The sequence below is a fragment of the Cebus imitator genome, unplaced genomic scaffold, assembly GCF_001604975.1.
Source record: "Cebus imitator isolate Cc_AM_T3 unplaced genomic scaffold, Cebus_imitator-1.0 Scaffold0, whole genome shotgun sequence".
Classification (NCBI taxonomy): domain Eukaryota; kingdom Metazoa; phylum Chordata; class Mammalia; order Primates; family Cebidae; genus Cebus; species Cebus imitator.
In genome coordinates this window covers 13,000,255-13,016,409 of record NW_016107315.1, presented here as the reverse complement: position 1 = coordinate 13,016,409, position 16,155 = coordinate 13,000,255, and the positions used below count along the sequence as shown (strand labels likewise).

At 46.0% G+C, this 16,155-nt stretch overlaps 1 protein-coding gene across 8 annotated transcripts in view; it reads left to right on the top strand.

The window, feature by feature from the left end:
• NTM (neurotrimin) overlaps positions 1–16,155 on the top strand; it is a 972,209-nt gene that overhangs the window by 510,548 nt on the left and 445,506 nt on the right. For all 8 annotated transcript variants that reach the window (XM_037735935.1, XM_017523245.2, XM_037735970.1 and 5 more), the window contains one exon: positions 13,416–13,500. In XM_037735935.1, the coding sequence (XP_037591863.1) occupies positions 13,416–13,500 (85 nt within the window). The remainder of the gene's footprint in view (positions 1–13,415; positions 13,501–16,155) is intronic.

Sequence of the window (16,155 nt, the reverse complement as noted above, 5' to 3'; positions counted from 1 at the left end):
GGTCATGGAGGTTGGATACCAAGGATGTGACAGTCATCCCTGATGTATCACAACACCTACCCTAGGACATGCTTGTTGAATAAATGTGAGAAGGGTGTTCTCATCCCAGATGGGCAATCAAAAATAATCTTTTCAACTAACTTACTCTGATCTTGATTTGGGAGAACATTTTCTAAAGCCCATCCAGTCTTGGCTTACCATGTTTTTCAATCTCTGGGGTTCTGTGCATTTATGCATCTGTGTCTTCGGAAATGAAATTGAAAAATAATATAGTTTCCCCGCCGTCTGTTGAGGCCAGTCCTGTGGAGCATAAAGTTGGGAACTCAGGGGGCATTCATTATCTATTGTTTGGGATGATTGCTGTCACAATTCTCTGCCATTAGAGTGAAAGATGAAGAATTCCATGGAAAACCAATTGCTTCCCATCATGGCCGAGAAAGTAGGCTGACACAGGGACACACTGAGGTGGCGAGAAAGGGCTAAATTCAGAGTTTAGAGATGTATGTCGTAATCCAACTCTTCCCGTTGCTAGAACTCAGGCTTTTGGAAGGAGGGAGCCAAGTAAAGTGAGGATTGTGTCCAGAGGCAATGTATAAAAACCAATGAGTGCACAGAGGAGCAGGGGTCCCCAGCCACAGTGAAGAGTGCAAGTCGGCGGTCATACATAAAGAAAACAGCCAAGTGCATGAAGGATTGGAAGGCAAGGCAGGCCAACTAACCCTGCCGAAAGGGAACCGTTCCCCTGCTCAGGATGCATTTCCACATAAATCTTGCACATGCTTTTCACAGTATTTAAAAAATGCCTCTACCAAGTGTACATAAACATTCTACAAGGAGTTGCAATATAAGGTAGGTGTGTGTGTTACAGGGGTGGGAGAGGGGCAGAGATAAGCAAAATTCAATTATCCCCAGTCAGGTGGACAGCAGACTTATGGGTAGGTGGGAAAGTGACAATAGAAAGGTCATGCTGGGTCACATAAATTCAGATGTCCTAGTTACCCACTTTGGACAGTGACAATTTTACATGAAAGTCACACTCGAAAGGTTAGAGATACACTTCAGACCCCTATAACCTAATAAACAGTATGGGTGCATCACCCATTAACTTATTCAAACCTTCTCATATCCTATTTAGATATTGTTTTTGTCTGCATAAGTTTTATTCAGACATGCTTATTTTGATCCTTTACTGCCTTGATTTCTTAGAGTTTTTAAAATTTTATTTTAGCTGGAGTTGGGTCATTAAGTATGTGTTCACCCTGTCCTTTTACTTCGTGAATACCAAATGTCATCATCAATTTCATGTTCCTGGTTTCTAGAGATTTGGAAGTCCCTGCAAAAGAAATCATTTTGATTTTTGAATTTTCCCCAGCTGTGCTGGTCACTTAAATACCACAAATATTTATCAAAACCTATTATGTTCCAGGCATTGTGCTGGGCTTCAGGAATGTAACAGAGAAAAAGACAGAAATTAAACCATTATAAGTATTGTGAGTGTTATGCAAAGCACTGATGCAGTGGACATATGCCAAGTCCAGTGGAAAAGCACAGTGACGAAGGAGTAGTTGCTACAGCTGAAAACACACAGATGCCACATTCTGAGGGCTCAGACACCACAGAAAGGATTTGGGGCTTTATTCAAATTTCAGTGTGGAGCGCTAAAGATTTAATCGGGACAGTGACAAGGTCAGATTTCAGGAAACCTTCTTTTCAATGTGGAGACTGAAACAGAGCTGGCAAGAGCAGGAGGAAGACATCCATGTAAGAGGAATTTCAGGAATCCAGATAAGAAAATAAGGAGATTTTGGTGTGGGCCAGGCAAGGCAGTGGTTGAGAAAGGTGAATGGATATGAGAGGTATTTTGGAGGAAGAACACTAGAAAGAGAGGGAGACACAGAGAGAGAGAGAGAGAGAGATTGGGTTATGAGGGGCAGTAATGAGAGGGAAGAGATTAAAAGTGGCCCTCGATTTCTGACTTTAGCTGCTGGGTGCATAAAGTTTATTATTTGTGAGCTACCATAACTATTGTAAGCAATATTAGAAGAATTTTTACACAGCAATTTTGAGTAAAAATAACATTTTTGTGTCTGTTTCTGCTTTTTTCTGATACCTTTTTAGTGTCTTTCATAAAAATGTTTGGGCCAACACTTGTTTTTTTCGGCAAAGTTTCCTGATATCTGCAGAAAATAATCTATAGTATCCCGCTCCAAGATGTGTTGTAAGGATCACAACTTGGGAACCGCTAGCCATGACTAATTCCAAGGTTACTATCCCAGCTTGTAAAAGAATAATCAGTAGCAACCATTTGTGGAGTTGGTACTACAAGCCAGGTACTTCACTGGTCCTTTACATAAATTATCTCATTTTACCCTCGCAGCAAAAATAAGAGGTAGGTATTATTCCTTTTTAATAGAGGAGAAAAATGAGACTCTGAGAGGTAAGAAGATTTTCCAAGGTCAAACCTGTAATTTGTGGAACTTGGACATAAAGTCAAAGCCATTAACTCCAGCATTCATGCCCAATCCCTTGCATATCACTGTCTCTTAATCCACTGCCTAGATGCCAGCATCTTAAATGCATACTTTAGATTATTTTTTCTGAAGTATCTTCCGTTGTATTTACCCGCTTTTCCACATATCCAAATAACTTTCTGGATTATTTGCAGTTCATCCATGTCAGCTGAAGATATAAGTACATAAGAAAATCTAAGGTCTTCTGCAAACTTGGGAGAGTTCTCTATGAATTCCCTTTGACAGATCATTGGTAAAAATATTAAATTTGATTTGTCCTAGCAACTGTCCCTTGGAGAATCTAGTATTAATACTTCCCCATATAGAAACATGCCAATTTATCCTTGATTTATATCTTAGCTTTAAGCAATTCTTTGCTTTTGAAAAAAAAAACAAAAAAGATTGTCTTCTGATTACCCACTTTTTAAAAAGGCATCTGTGATCCTGACACCTTGTCAAAACTGTTGTGAAAGCCAAGGTAGATGATTTCATGTGTTGTGGCCTATTCACATGCACGCTGACAACATTTTCCAAATTCTGCCTCCCCCAGGTTCGAAGCTACCTGAACAGCACAGAAGTTCTAGGACACTCACAAGTAGCTCCTTCTTTCTCATGACCTGCAGCACCACCCGTAGTTTTGTGGTAAGCTAGAGAAAGAAGGCATACCAAAGCTTTAGGGAAATCCTTGCTTTCTGGGAGGTACAGCCCATGTCAACCCCAGACTGGGAAGGAAGCACAGGGCTGAGATGCCCCAAGGGCATCCTCAATTGTTTTATTTAGAAAGGCCCTGAACTCATGATGGTAATGCATACAGGTGGGCCAAAAGGTAAAAGTCACAGTGACTCACAAGTATGCAGAAATGCATTTGTTATTTCTTTCTAAGAGTCAGTAAGTTTGTCAGAGTCAGTAAAATAAAGATGCTTTAAGTCGAAGTAAAGAAGAAAAAAAGAAGTGGATGGTTTGGGTATTCGTTTATCTAGAAGTATGTAGAAGCTTGACATTAGGGCAGTACAAAATTCAAAATTCAAGCCTTCCACGAGCAAACAGTGGAGAGTGTGTTTCTTTTCTTTTTTTTTTTTTGAGACAGAGTTTCGCTCTCGTTACCCATGCTGGAGTGCAATGGTGCGATCTCGGCTCACCGCAACCCCCGCCTCCTGGGTTCAGGCAATTCTCCTGCCTCAGCCTCCTGAGTAGCTGGGACTACAGGCACGCGCCACCATGCCCAGCTAATGTTTTGTATTTTTAGTAGAGACGGGGTTTCACCATGTTGACCAGGATGGTCTCGATCTCTTGACCTCGTGATCCACCCCCCTCGGCCTCCCAAAGTGAGTGTGTTTATTTTCTTAAAATGTGTGGGTGACTTCCCACCAGCCCACCTGCTCCTCGTTGGTGCTCTGTTCCCTCCATACCACGGTTCCTGTCCCAGGCCCTGCAAAACAAACAGTGAACGTTTAAAAATCAGACTCGGCTGGGCGCGGTGGCTCAAGCCTGTCATTCCAGCACTTTGGGAGGCTGAGGTGGGCAGATCACGAGGTCAATAGATCGAGACCATCCTGGCCAACATGGTGAGACCCCTTCTCTACCAAAAATACAAAAAAAAAATTAGCTGGGTGTGGTGGCGTGTGCCTGTAGTCCCAGCTACCAGGGAGGCTGAGGCAGGAGAATTGCTTGAACCCGGGAGGCGAGGTTGCGGGGAACCAAGATCGTGCCACTGCACTCCAGCCTGGTGCCTGGTGACAGAGTGAGACTCTGTCTCAAAAATAAATGAATAAATAAATAAAAAGAAAAATAAAATTCAGTGAGCTAAACACTTAGGAACCTTAGAGTGAATGATTTTAGTCTCACCCAGTTCCCACTTCCCTGAGGAAAGTTCAGATTCTGTACAGCCTTGATGCATGGGTTTAAAGTTAACTCAGTTTGAACACTAACCCATCTGATTAGCTGTTCGTTTGAAATCTACGTCTCAGCAGTCGACTGATCTGATGAAACCGGTGTGGTGTGTCTGTGTGTTTGGTGTGGAAATGTAAATGGTTTACAATCACAGCAAAATAACATCACAGAAGTTCAGCCAGGACCACACTTCTAATAAAAAACATTGATTGATTTCAGGGATAGCAAAGATCAGTCCTACGCAATTACACTCTTGCTGCCCCTTCTAAAGCAGTATGACTCAGGAATTTTTTTCACAGCACTTAGCCTTTTATATACAACTGCTATTACAAAATGCTCTTCGTGACACATACAATCATATGTATGTATATGTATGTGTGTGTGTACAGAATTTGCTATGAACATATGCCTAAATGGCTTATTCAAGAAACCCAGGACAGTTTGAGAAAAAACACAGCAGAGTGAGTCTAAATCATGAGGTACAGAAGAAACCAACATTAAGAAAAGAGAGACAGAGAGAATCCAAATGAAAAGAAGAGTGGGAAAGAGGTAGATACAGGAAACACAGAAAAATTCCTTTATGAAGAAAAGAAAAAAAATAGGGCCCCAGAAAGTTAAAGGACAGAGTATGTAAGTAGTCCAACACCTCTAAGGCCCTTCTAACCCGGATATTGTGATAGCCCAGTCCTGGAAGGAGGGTTTAAATATTCTCTTTATGGCTGGATGCCTAGCACAGGCTGTATCTAGACAGCCATGTCCCAGCTAGGCTTTAGGGGAAGATTCCCAAATGGGCAATTAATTTAGATTTAATAGGACAGTTACTGTAAGTTTAAATAAATGCCAGTTAAATATTAACAGCATATTTATTGAAGATTAACATTGCTGGTTGCATTGTGGGATTTTCTTTTCCTTAAAGAAACCCTTTATCGGAAGACTTTTAATCATCTTGACTCTTCCATCGTTCACTTCAGATCCAGGGCAGCTCATTAATTACTTTGTACAACAGTTTCCTACACTCTGAAGTGGTTACCTAGATGAATGGGAAGAGTGGAAGGCAATATGAGAAGGGCTATTTCTGTGCAGGAGGGATTGATGAGTGAATTTGATGAGAGTGTCGAGAAGCATTATAATCCTAGACTATTAGAGTTGGAAAGGTCCTGGGAAGTCTTCTCATCCAAACTCCCATTTAGAAGGCAAGAGGAAGAGAGCAGGGCTGTGCCACTGAGCTGGTGAGGGGCAGATGGGGGCTGGAATTCCAGACCCTGAATCCCAGCCTCTTACTGAGCTGTTGCCGTACTCTGAAAGTGTACCTTCAATTCTGCAAAAGTGCGTTAACCTATTTGAGTGACTTAGTCATTAGACCTTCTCAGACCCACAAATCGTGAAGATTTTTTTTTTTGACAAATTCAAAACAAGCCAAAAACTTAAAAACAAGCAGTGACTTCTATAAGGTGACAAAATGATGGTCTGAGGTGAAACTAGAACTCATTTCTTCTGGTTTACTAAATATATTTGCACAAATGTCACCTCCAATAAAAATTACAGTTCGACCCATATGTTATTATGCAAATTCTTATGTCATTAAAATTTACTTTGCCTGCTGCTGTTCTTGGATGGGGAACAAGAAATAAAACCTTTAAAGAAAATGAGAGGAAAAGGTCAAACAGAGACAAAAGTTCTAGGTGACTGTTTAGGGAGAATGGAGCATGGGGAGAAGCAAGTCAAGTTCCTCTGACAGTGAACTTGGGGTTTTAAACTCCAAATTTGTACTTGATAAAATTGCCATTCCTAGGGCTCTTTCTGTTTGAGAAGCCACTTCCCTACTCCAGCGGGGCTGGGCTTGGAAACATTAGAACTGGTGTCTGTGTGCACGTGTAGGTGAATATCTGTGGGTTAACTCTTCCACAGAGATTACAAGGCCAATCCCTGAATGTAGAGATTAGGAGAGGTGAGGCAGTCCCAGGTTGTTTTTGCCCACTGATTCGTCTAACATGGAGACCCGAGCGTGTTGTGCCTTGCGTGATCAAGGAAACTTTGGACTCAGCGATCAGGCATCTGGAAGCAATGAAGGGCTTAAAAGCTCATGGAAGGAGGTCAGACATTGTGGCTCACTTTCTAATGGGACGGAGGTATTCTCTCTTTTTGTCAGGTTCATGGCTACCTTTCTGTTGTACTGGGTGAACATGGAAAATCAAAGTTCCCAGGCTGCTACTGAAAGAGAAAGCTGTCTCCTCTTTTCCAAGCTCAGGCTGTTTCCCACAGGCCCGGAGAACAGAGGCCTGACAGTGAGTGGGGGCTGGGGGCCACAGCTCTTCCAGGTCTGGGTGGTCTAGAGGCTGTCCTACTTCCTGTCTCTGACTGCATCTCAGCATGATGTTCCTGCTCTGTCCCCCTTATGTGGTGAACCCTAAGAGCATTCCCAGGGCCTGCACTTAGCAGCCTGCTCCTGGGTTCTCAGCATGAATGTCAACTGTAGGCTGACTCAGAATGAGGCAAGCACAGCCAATGGCAGCTCCTCCCAGTCCCAGCGTGAGAAGCCTGGGAGCAGCCAGGCCTGTGCTAAACTCTTTGCAGCTACTTCCCCATCTCGTCTTCACAGCAGCACTGAGCAGTAGGTATCATAAGGACCACTATTTTAGAAATTAAGTTAAGGCATGTCCCCAAGATCCCACAACTAGTAATGGAGAGGGTGAATATTTGACTTCTGGTCTGTCTGAGTCTAAAATCCAAGGTCATGGTGCTTACAGGATAAATATGTACTGAATGGATCAATGACTGCATGAACACAGAATGTTGATGGCATTAGAGGTTTTCAGTGCGACACAGAGCATTCCCGAGGTGCCCATCCTTAGTTTGCATGAACATCAGCTGAGGCTGTCGAGGCAGTTTCTGCTCATGCTCATGGCCCGTCTCGCGCCATGTAGCATCTGTGCCATCCTCTGCCATCCACAAGATTCCTGCCCATGCTTACCCATCCCTTCATCTCCCCCCTCACTGTTAAGTCCAGTTGAACATCATTTCCTTAGGGAAAAGTTTCCTGACCTTCCAGACATGACGAGAATCTTCGATCCTATCTTTTCTTCCATTTTTGGGCTCACAGCATTCATCACAATTGTATCTACTATTTCATAAAATTCTTGGTTGAATGTGTGTCTTCCCTGCTGGAAGTGCCCTTTATGCAGGGAGGCCCATGTTACCTTTGCCTTTATCTCTCCCATTCACTGCTTTCACTGCCCTATTGAGTTGATGAAGGGCTTCCCGATATTTAGAAGTCCTTTGGAGCAACCCACCCCTCCAAATGCCCCTTTCAATGAAGCTAGAGAACCAAGATTGTGGCTGGGAATCTGGACAAGCGTAATGAGACAAATTGCTTCCCACAGGCTAGGCAGAGCTCAGCTTATTTGTCCAGCAATGAGAAAGTTATCAAGGGCTTAAAGGGGAGTGCAGGGTGGAGTTCGTTGTAACTTACATGAATGTTAATAGAAATGAAACCACCGAAAAACCCAATAGCCCTAGACCACATGCAACTCAAGGGCAGGGGCCACATCTTTATCATTGTATCTCTCAACCCAGTTCCTGGTACACATGAGGAACTCAAAATCTACTTGCTGGTTTATTAACTAACTTGAATTCAACCAAATAATTGATTACCCAAAGTTATCCTGGACAATCATGGCAATCTGTCTTCTGTGGGTCTCTCTTTTGGCCACAGATGGAGCAGCAACAGGAGTTACTGTATTGGTTAGCTCTTACATACTGTTCTTACCTGACAGGTAGAGTAGAAAGAACCCTGGTGTAGGAGTCAGGAGTTCTGAGTTCTAGTCTTGATTAGTCAGTTTTTTAACTTTATGCTCCTACAATCACTACTGCTCCCTCCTGGAGCTCAGTTCTTCCCTTATGAAATGAATGGGTTATAGTAAAAATCTTTCCTGTGTGTATCATTCTGTGATGTCATGAGTCCAGGGTCATCTCATGTCCCAAAGCTTAGATGAAAAGGAAAGATTCTGCCCCAAAGACCCCTGCCTCTCAGGCTGTCCCCTTTGGGCACCTGCCTTTCACTGCATCGGCACTTTGATTTTGGCTTGTTCATCCTGCTCCCCGACTTTTCTATCTCCAGTTGTTCTACCCATCATCTCTCTGCTTTATGCATCTCTTATAAAGTTTTATGGGTTTAAAGTCCATAGATAGCCTCACCTTTGCCATTCCTTCATATCCTCCTTCTCAATTCTATTTGTGACCTCTTTTCTCTCCCTGGAGCCCTCTTCCCCTTGTCAAGTTGCCCTTTTGCTCTTTCTGCTGAAATCCTAACATGCTGAACTATAGCTCAGATGAACCATGATTTTATTTTGATCCTGTATTCATAGAGGAGCAAAAAATAGCATATATTTTTCCAGTTCCCAGCCCTTCCCTACTTACTGCCCTAGAGGCATCTCTTTATCCAGATTTACGCTGCCTTTTCTGATTCAATCTTCCAATATCTATTTGATGTCATCGCACTCTAACTGCCCTGCATTTCCCATCTTCTCGCCTGCACTCCTATTTGAGATCTCCACCAGGAGAGGGGGGCCTTTAGCCTTTTTAGTCAAGGAGAAGCAGAACTGGCATTTGTTAAGCTAGTGCTCCTCTTTTGGCCTCTTGTGTGTGTGGAATAGTGACAGCTCTTTAGCTGGCCCCGGCTTGCTGTGGCTAACGTGGAGCAAAACAAAAACAACTAATTTCTCTTTCATTGGGAATTCTTCTCTGCTCCAGCCTTGCTTCAGTGTACAAATGCCAGGGCTGCCTGAAGTCTCCATCCACTCTTGCCTCACCTGCCCGCCAACCATCCAGAGTTACCATGTCAGGCTCTTCCCTCCTTTGTGGTCCCAGGATTATTAAAGGGAGTATGATTGTTTCCTTTTGCTGAGGGAGTGTGTATGTGTGTACATGTTTGTGAGCTTGAAAGGCATTGTCCTATAGATATTTTTATAACCTGAAGCAATTACAGCTGTCAGCACAGAGACAAGCTGTGACAAGTTGATTTATGTGTACAGTATATGTGTATGCAAGAAGGAAGGGAGGAAGGAGAGGGAGATGGTGGGGAAGAGGGTGGAGGTGGGCGCTCGTTAGGAATCTGCTTTCAAGAAGGCAGAAAGAAAGTTGTTTCTATAAAGAACACAAATAATGAAATTGCTTTGAATGTCATCCCTTTTCATTAACTCAGATATGCTGGGAAAAATAAAATAGATCCAGCAGTTTTATGGAGCAGGAGACAGGATATAAGTTGTCACTAAATGTTGGTTATATCTAGGGATTAAGGGATGGAAGGGAGTTGACATATGATTTTGATCTTCATCTTTTCAAACTACTTCAATAGCCAGTTTGAATACAATGGATTTTGTCTTGTTAATTGTGTGGGCATCTCTGACCTTTCACCACTTTCTGAACTTCTGTTTTTGAATAAAGTTTGGATCTCTGGGCCTAGGAAGCAGGTATGAGGTTGCAAGTGCCTTTTCTTTGTCCTCCCTGTGAGTTACCTGAGCTTGGCTGCGTTTTCTGCTGCAACTGCTGGATTGCTAAGCTTAGTGCTAAGCTTAGCACTCTCCCTTCATGGCCAGAGACAAAGGTGGGTTTGACTGCCTTAGATCAACTGCACGCAGACTGGTAGAAAGCGAACCTCTCAAAGAGGCTGTAAGAAGAATTATTTTCCTGCCCAGACATACTAATGAAGCAGTGGCAGGAAAATGTATTAATAAAGCATCTTCCATTTTAGATGGATTTCTAAGTTATTTTCCTGTAGAGTTAATCATATATGTAGGCCCCTCGGGAAAGCCTCTTGTCGTCATTATCCACATTCCTAGATGCAAAAACTAATGCTTATTTGTACCTACCTGGAAATTAGAGGCAAGAGCCAGGATTAGCATTTATCATGAAAGGAATCATCCCTGCCATTCTCAGGCCTGCAGGGAAATGACTCCGAAGCTCAGAATGAGTCCCTCTCCTTTCCCCATGACTACCATTTGTTCCCACTTGATGTGGTGAGGATGTGTTTAAGAAGAGGAGCTGGGAGATGGGAATGTCAAGGATGGTTGAACTGAATGGATGAATTATTAGAGGTGACTCCCTGGCTTGTGGAGAAGAAGCCTCAATTCAGCAGACTGAAAGTCAGCAAACACCATCTCACAGCTTCAGTCTATCATCGTATTTATCTTAACTTGGTGAAGTTAGTAAATTTCCTATTTCCACAATTGCCCATTGGAAAATGGAGACACAATAGAATCTTCCAAGAATGGCCTGGTGCTAAAATAGGTTAATTGTCCTCCTTTCCTTTCAAAAATATAAACAAAACTCTTCTGCTCCCCACAGATGTAATTGTTTATTCCTGATAGTAAAGTCATTTGTTGCAGCCATAAGTTGACAACTGAGTTTTGCTGTTATGTATCAAGTGATCCCCAGTGGCCAAAAGTAGCAGATGAGTTTCTCTGAGAATTTAATATCAGGAAAGTAACCAGAGGAGAGGGAGGAACAATTAGCCCAGTGATGAGTTAATGCAAAGTATTTTGAGATCGTCACTGTAAAGTCACCCCACTCTTGCTGGCTGAGCACTTTCCGGTCAACTATGATAATGGAAAGGCAAGCCTTCTCAGTCTTCCTTTGTTACCCAGCAGTGTGGTTTCCATTTCTCCAAACTCTACTTCTGTCCTAGCTCTATGGTTAGTGTGAGGGGGATTTGATTGGTGAAATGTTCGTGTCTTCTCCAACGTGTTATCTACATGTAAGTGATTGGTACTGCTGCAAGGTTGCCAGAATGAGTATGGTACCAAGACCCTTAGGGTTACGTGACTCAGTTAGAGTGGTTCAGTCTCTTTGATGTTGGATGGCTTTTGATGCTGGATGGCTTTCTGGAAGAACATTTTTCTGTTATTTAACAGTTAAAAACAACAACAACAACAAAAAAAAAAACTTCCTGGATGTGTTGATAGAAAGTCTGGGGGAAAACCAAAGCTACTGTTGTCTCCTCTCTATCCCCAAGGGGAATGTGGGTCAGTGCTGGAGCCCGGCTCTGGAAATCCCCGAGAAGGCAGCATTATTAATGTCACCACCACTGCACCTGCTGGGCTGCTCTGTGCTTTCCCCTAGCACAAGGACCAGGCCTAGCTGGGGAAGGGAAACGCAGGCCATTCCCTCAGAGCCGAAGTTAAGGGAGAGATAATAATATAAACACAGGAGGTCCAGTAGCAGCCAGAGAGGAGAAGTGACAGGGACCAAGGCAAATCCAGTCTCTCCCTGGGTTTCAAGAATTTGAGAAACACACCTCTTAAAGATGAAATCAGCTGTGCGAGAGTGTGAGGCCCAGGAAACCTGGGAGTCTGCTGTATAAATATGGCAAGTGGCTCACACTCATCCACTCAAGTGAGCACTTTTGCAGGCCCAGCATCTTTAAATGGCGACAAAACATGAATAAAAAATGTAAGTCGGTGTCTGAACTTGACCAACATTTTGATGATGCGATTTTGCCAGTTTCGCACACTAAGAGGCTTCTGTGGTTCTGCGTTTTATACATGGCAGGTTTCTAGAACGGTGGTGTCGAGTCTCTGGGGTTTTGAGCAGCTTTGTGGGGGGCTGCAGGGCGGGTGCCGTACTACTGAATAACTATGAGGTTCTTCTAAAACATCCTCCCAATACTCTGAATTTACTCTGAATGCTAATGGAATTAATCTGATCCTTTTAAAGGTGCACGTATGCATGCTGCAGGGTGTTCCTTTCCCAGTTAATTAGTTTGTGACCCTTATTAAGATGTCTCCAGTCTGGGGCTTATTAAGGCTGCATGGTAACTTTGCCTTTTTTCCTGATTTGGAAGCGCCCGCTCTGGAACCGGGGAAATGGTTAAACTCCTGGCCTGGGCTGGGTTGGTGCACAGCCTGGGCCCGGCGCGGCGGGGGTTAAGGTGGGCGCCCGCGCCCCGCGCCCCGCGCCCGCCCGCCGGGATGAGCGCGCAGTCCGCGCCGCCCGCCCGCCCGCTCGCTCCGAGGCGGCACCGGGAGAAAGTGGCGGTCAGGGATGGAGCTGCTGCCATGACAACCCCGGCGGTCGGGGCCCGCGCGCGTCGGGGCTGCTCCCGGGAGGAAGGCGGCGCGGAGGCCGGGGGCGGCCGCTGAGCTTGGCGTCCGCGCGGCTCCGGTGCCGGCTGCGCCGCGCCTTCCCCAGCGAGCGAGAGAGCGAGCTAGGGGCCGCCGCGGTCCGCTCCCGCCGCCCAGCCGCTCCCTCCTCGGCCACCGCCGCAGCCCCTGCCCCGCCGAGCCCGGCCGCATTTGGGCTCCGAGGAAGTTGACCGAGGCGGCTGCCGCAGGATCCTGGGTCCGAATTGCACGAAGCCCGCGCGGCGTCTCCTCCGCGCGCCACCCGGCGCCTCTGCGAGCTCCACTTCCCATCGGCTATTGTTTCCGATTGTTTTCCGGTGGCGAACCCGGCTCCGAAACTTACAAAGTGTTGGATTTCCCCCGTGGGAACTGAGGGACTGCAGACCACCGCCTCTGGGCCGCTGGATGAAGCCCACCCCGTCCCCTTCCGGTACCAAAGTGCTTACTCCTCTCCAAAGTGCCATGTCTGAACTGCCACTGGCAAGAAGCGGCTCCTGAGACGCGCCCACACCTTTCACCTGCCTGGCGCTTCCCCCTCCTCGGCCACCTTCCCGGCCGCAGCAGCGAGGAGGGAGCCCCCTTTGGCCGCGCTCCGTGGAACTGGTTTTCCGAGGCGGGCAAGCCGAGGCCGGATTTGGGGGAGGAAGATTAGACTTGGAGGAGTCTGCGCGCTTTCCTCCTCCCCGCGCCTCCCGGTCGCCGCTAGTTCACCGCTCAGTCCCCGCGCCCGCTCCGCACCCCACCCACTTCCTGTGCTCGCCCGGGGGGCGTGTGCCGTGCGGCTGCCGGAGTTCTGGGAAGTTGTGGCTGTCGAGGATGGGGGTCTGTGGGTACCTGTTCCTGCCCTGGAAGTGCCTCGTGGTCGTGTCTCTCAGGCTGCTGTTCCTTGTACCCACAGGAGTGCCCGTGCGCAGCGGAGATGCCACCTTCCCCAAAGCCATGGACAACGTGACGGTCCGGCAGGGGGAGAGCGCCACCCTCAGGTAGGGAGCTGACATTCTTCTACGAATTGATGATTTGTATGGGGTGGGGGTAAGGGGCAGGGGTGCAGGTGTGTGCACTGAGGCGTGCCCGGGCTGGCGGAAAGGTCGCTGGTTCCCTGGGCTGCACAATTTATCGCTGCGCTGGGGGCTCTGCCCGGGAATGTGGCGGTCATAGGTAAAGGCTCAGAGGTTCTGGCGGTGAGCTTTTTCCCCAAAACTGGCCTCTGCAGCTCAGGCACTTGCTGAGGGTGAGGGGTGGCTGGTCGCTGAGATTGAGGGACTTGTCCCTGGCACTGTCTGTGCCTGAGCCTGGTGGCCGTGGTGACTGGGGGCCTGGAGGGCCTCGCCGCGAGCAGTCTTCTCTGAAGTTAACGAGTCCCAAAGGAGGGGTCTGGGTTGGAGTGAATGCCCCCACTCGCCCATGCCAAGGGGATTTGCCAGTCCTGGATCCTGCACTCGGGGGGAGCCGCTGTTTTGTCCTGGGCTTGACTGTGCCAGGGCTTTCCTGGGGTGCCTTCATGCCGTGAGCTGGTGGGCAGAGATGCTTTCTCCTGCCTGAACGTGGCTTTCTGAGGCCCAAGTCATGGAGTCTGATATGTCCGTGGAAAATGGCATTTACTCTAGTGAACTGTGTTCTGTTCCTGCTCTCCATCAAAACAGTATGCGCAAAACTCGTCTACTGAAGAGACACTAGGTTTCAGTGTTGGGGTGGGTCCTGATTGGCTTCTGGGTTTAAGGCTTGCAGGCACTTGGGGAGGAGAAGAAGAAGAATCTTGGTTATGCTTTGTGTAAGGTAGAATGATTCTATCTCCCTGATTACCTTGCCCGCTGAAACGCTAACTCAGTTTCCAGTGTTGATAAACCACACCTCTCCTATGAGGGCAACACACTTAATGATTGCAATGGGAAATTTTATTCTCTGGAATTTTGTAAGCGAATAAGCATGAGGTGGAAGTTAAGAAGGTGCATGGGAATGATTTCCCTGCCTCTCCTTGATTTAGTCTACCCTCTTAAATAAAGTTTTCCAAACTAAGCAACAGAACTAACCACAAGGTAGCATGGCAATATTCTTGTCCTTTGCACATGAAGATTTCTGGAAAGATAACCCTAGTGTTGGTGTCTACTGTTTGGCCTTTCTGATGACTTCTTCTAGGATTGCGTTCTTTAAGGATTGTATACTTAAGGTAATATCTACAGGATAGAAAATGTTGAAGAGGAGGCAATGTCAATACAGCACTGAATTATCAGGACATTGTCAAAGGAAGGAAGTGTGTAATTTAGGGACCCATGCAGGCTGCAAGCATCTGGTGATCCTTTGTCTTGGGAGAGCTGATCCTCATGGTTCTAGTGAACTCCTAGTTATTCCTTGGCTCATGAGACCCTCCTCTTCCACTCTTCTGGGCAAAAATAAAGCAACTAGCTCCCCTCATTCCAAAATGATTGTGTATCTGCTTTAGAAATGGATTTCAGGGTAGTTACAAATATGCAGCGATTTCAGACTCCTTAAATAAAAAACCAAAAATGAATGTCTAAAGCAGTAATAATCAAGAAGTTTAATGTTCTGTGGATGCCCCCTTTGTCTCTATTCCTTGGCTGCCAGGAGGGCCTCCCAGGGACAGAGAGATTTTCATGTGGGTAACATTTTAGATATAAACGGGATGATTTTTATTTTTTTTAAGGAAAAGGTAAGGTAGCTCTGTAGAGATTTGAAGGTAAATAAACAGCATGTGGGTCTTGGCAGACAGAGACCCTATGTTTGGAGGCCAGTGTCTGGTCTCCAGAAGGTAGTCTTCAAGGATTATGAAAATCAGGACCGTCCAGAGGGTGGCTGCATTCAGCAGAGGCTGAATCACAGGACAGGCCTGGGTTAGGAGTAGCTTCTGTCTGAAATCGCATTATCATGTACTGGCTGACTTATCTTTCTTTGTCTTCCTTTCCATGGTTCTTTCTTCTCATTCTGTGGGTCTTCCTCTCGGTCTCTTTCAGCACTAATGTTTGTTTGCATTTCCACATGTGCTGTCAACACAGTGGTATTGTTTGGGTATGGATGGAGATGGCAACATGGTGGAACTTCCTTTCTAGACCCTTGAATTGGCCCCAACGCAGCCAAGTTCCTTCTGGAACATCTCCTGCCATTCTGTGCCAGCCTTAAGGGCTGAATGTCTTCCTGACATGCAAGAGAAAGGCCCTCACAGAGGATGGAGCACTACAGGACAGGGATTAGATAAGCTAGGATCTGAGCGACACCAGCCCTTGACCATGGGCCAGACTGAGGATATGAATCAGGCACCAAGTGTAAACAGGCAACCAGTACAGAGGATGCTCAGGCCTCTCAGGATTGCCCTCCTTCTCAGACTCTGATGCACTAGAACAAGAAAGGGCTGCCCTACTAGGTGTGTTTTTGTGGAGTGGAAGCCCCTGAAGTCTCAAACATAGGCCCTACATTTTCTTGTTCTGTGTGCAGAGAAGCAAGTAGGAATTTCAGAATGTATTTTGTTTGCATAATTTTCATGTAACCTGAGTATAGGTTGCAACAATCTAGTAGTTCAGAGTTCTGAGTTATTTTCTTTTTGCTTTGTATTGTGCGTGTGTGTGTAAGGGGGGGCAGAGGTCCCTTCCCTCCTTCCCTCCTTCCCTCCTTCCCTCCTTCCCTCC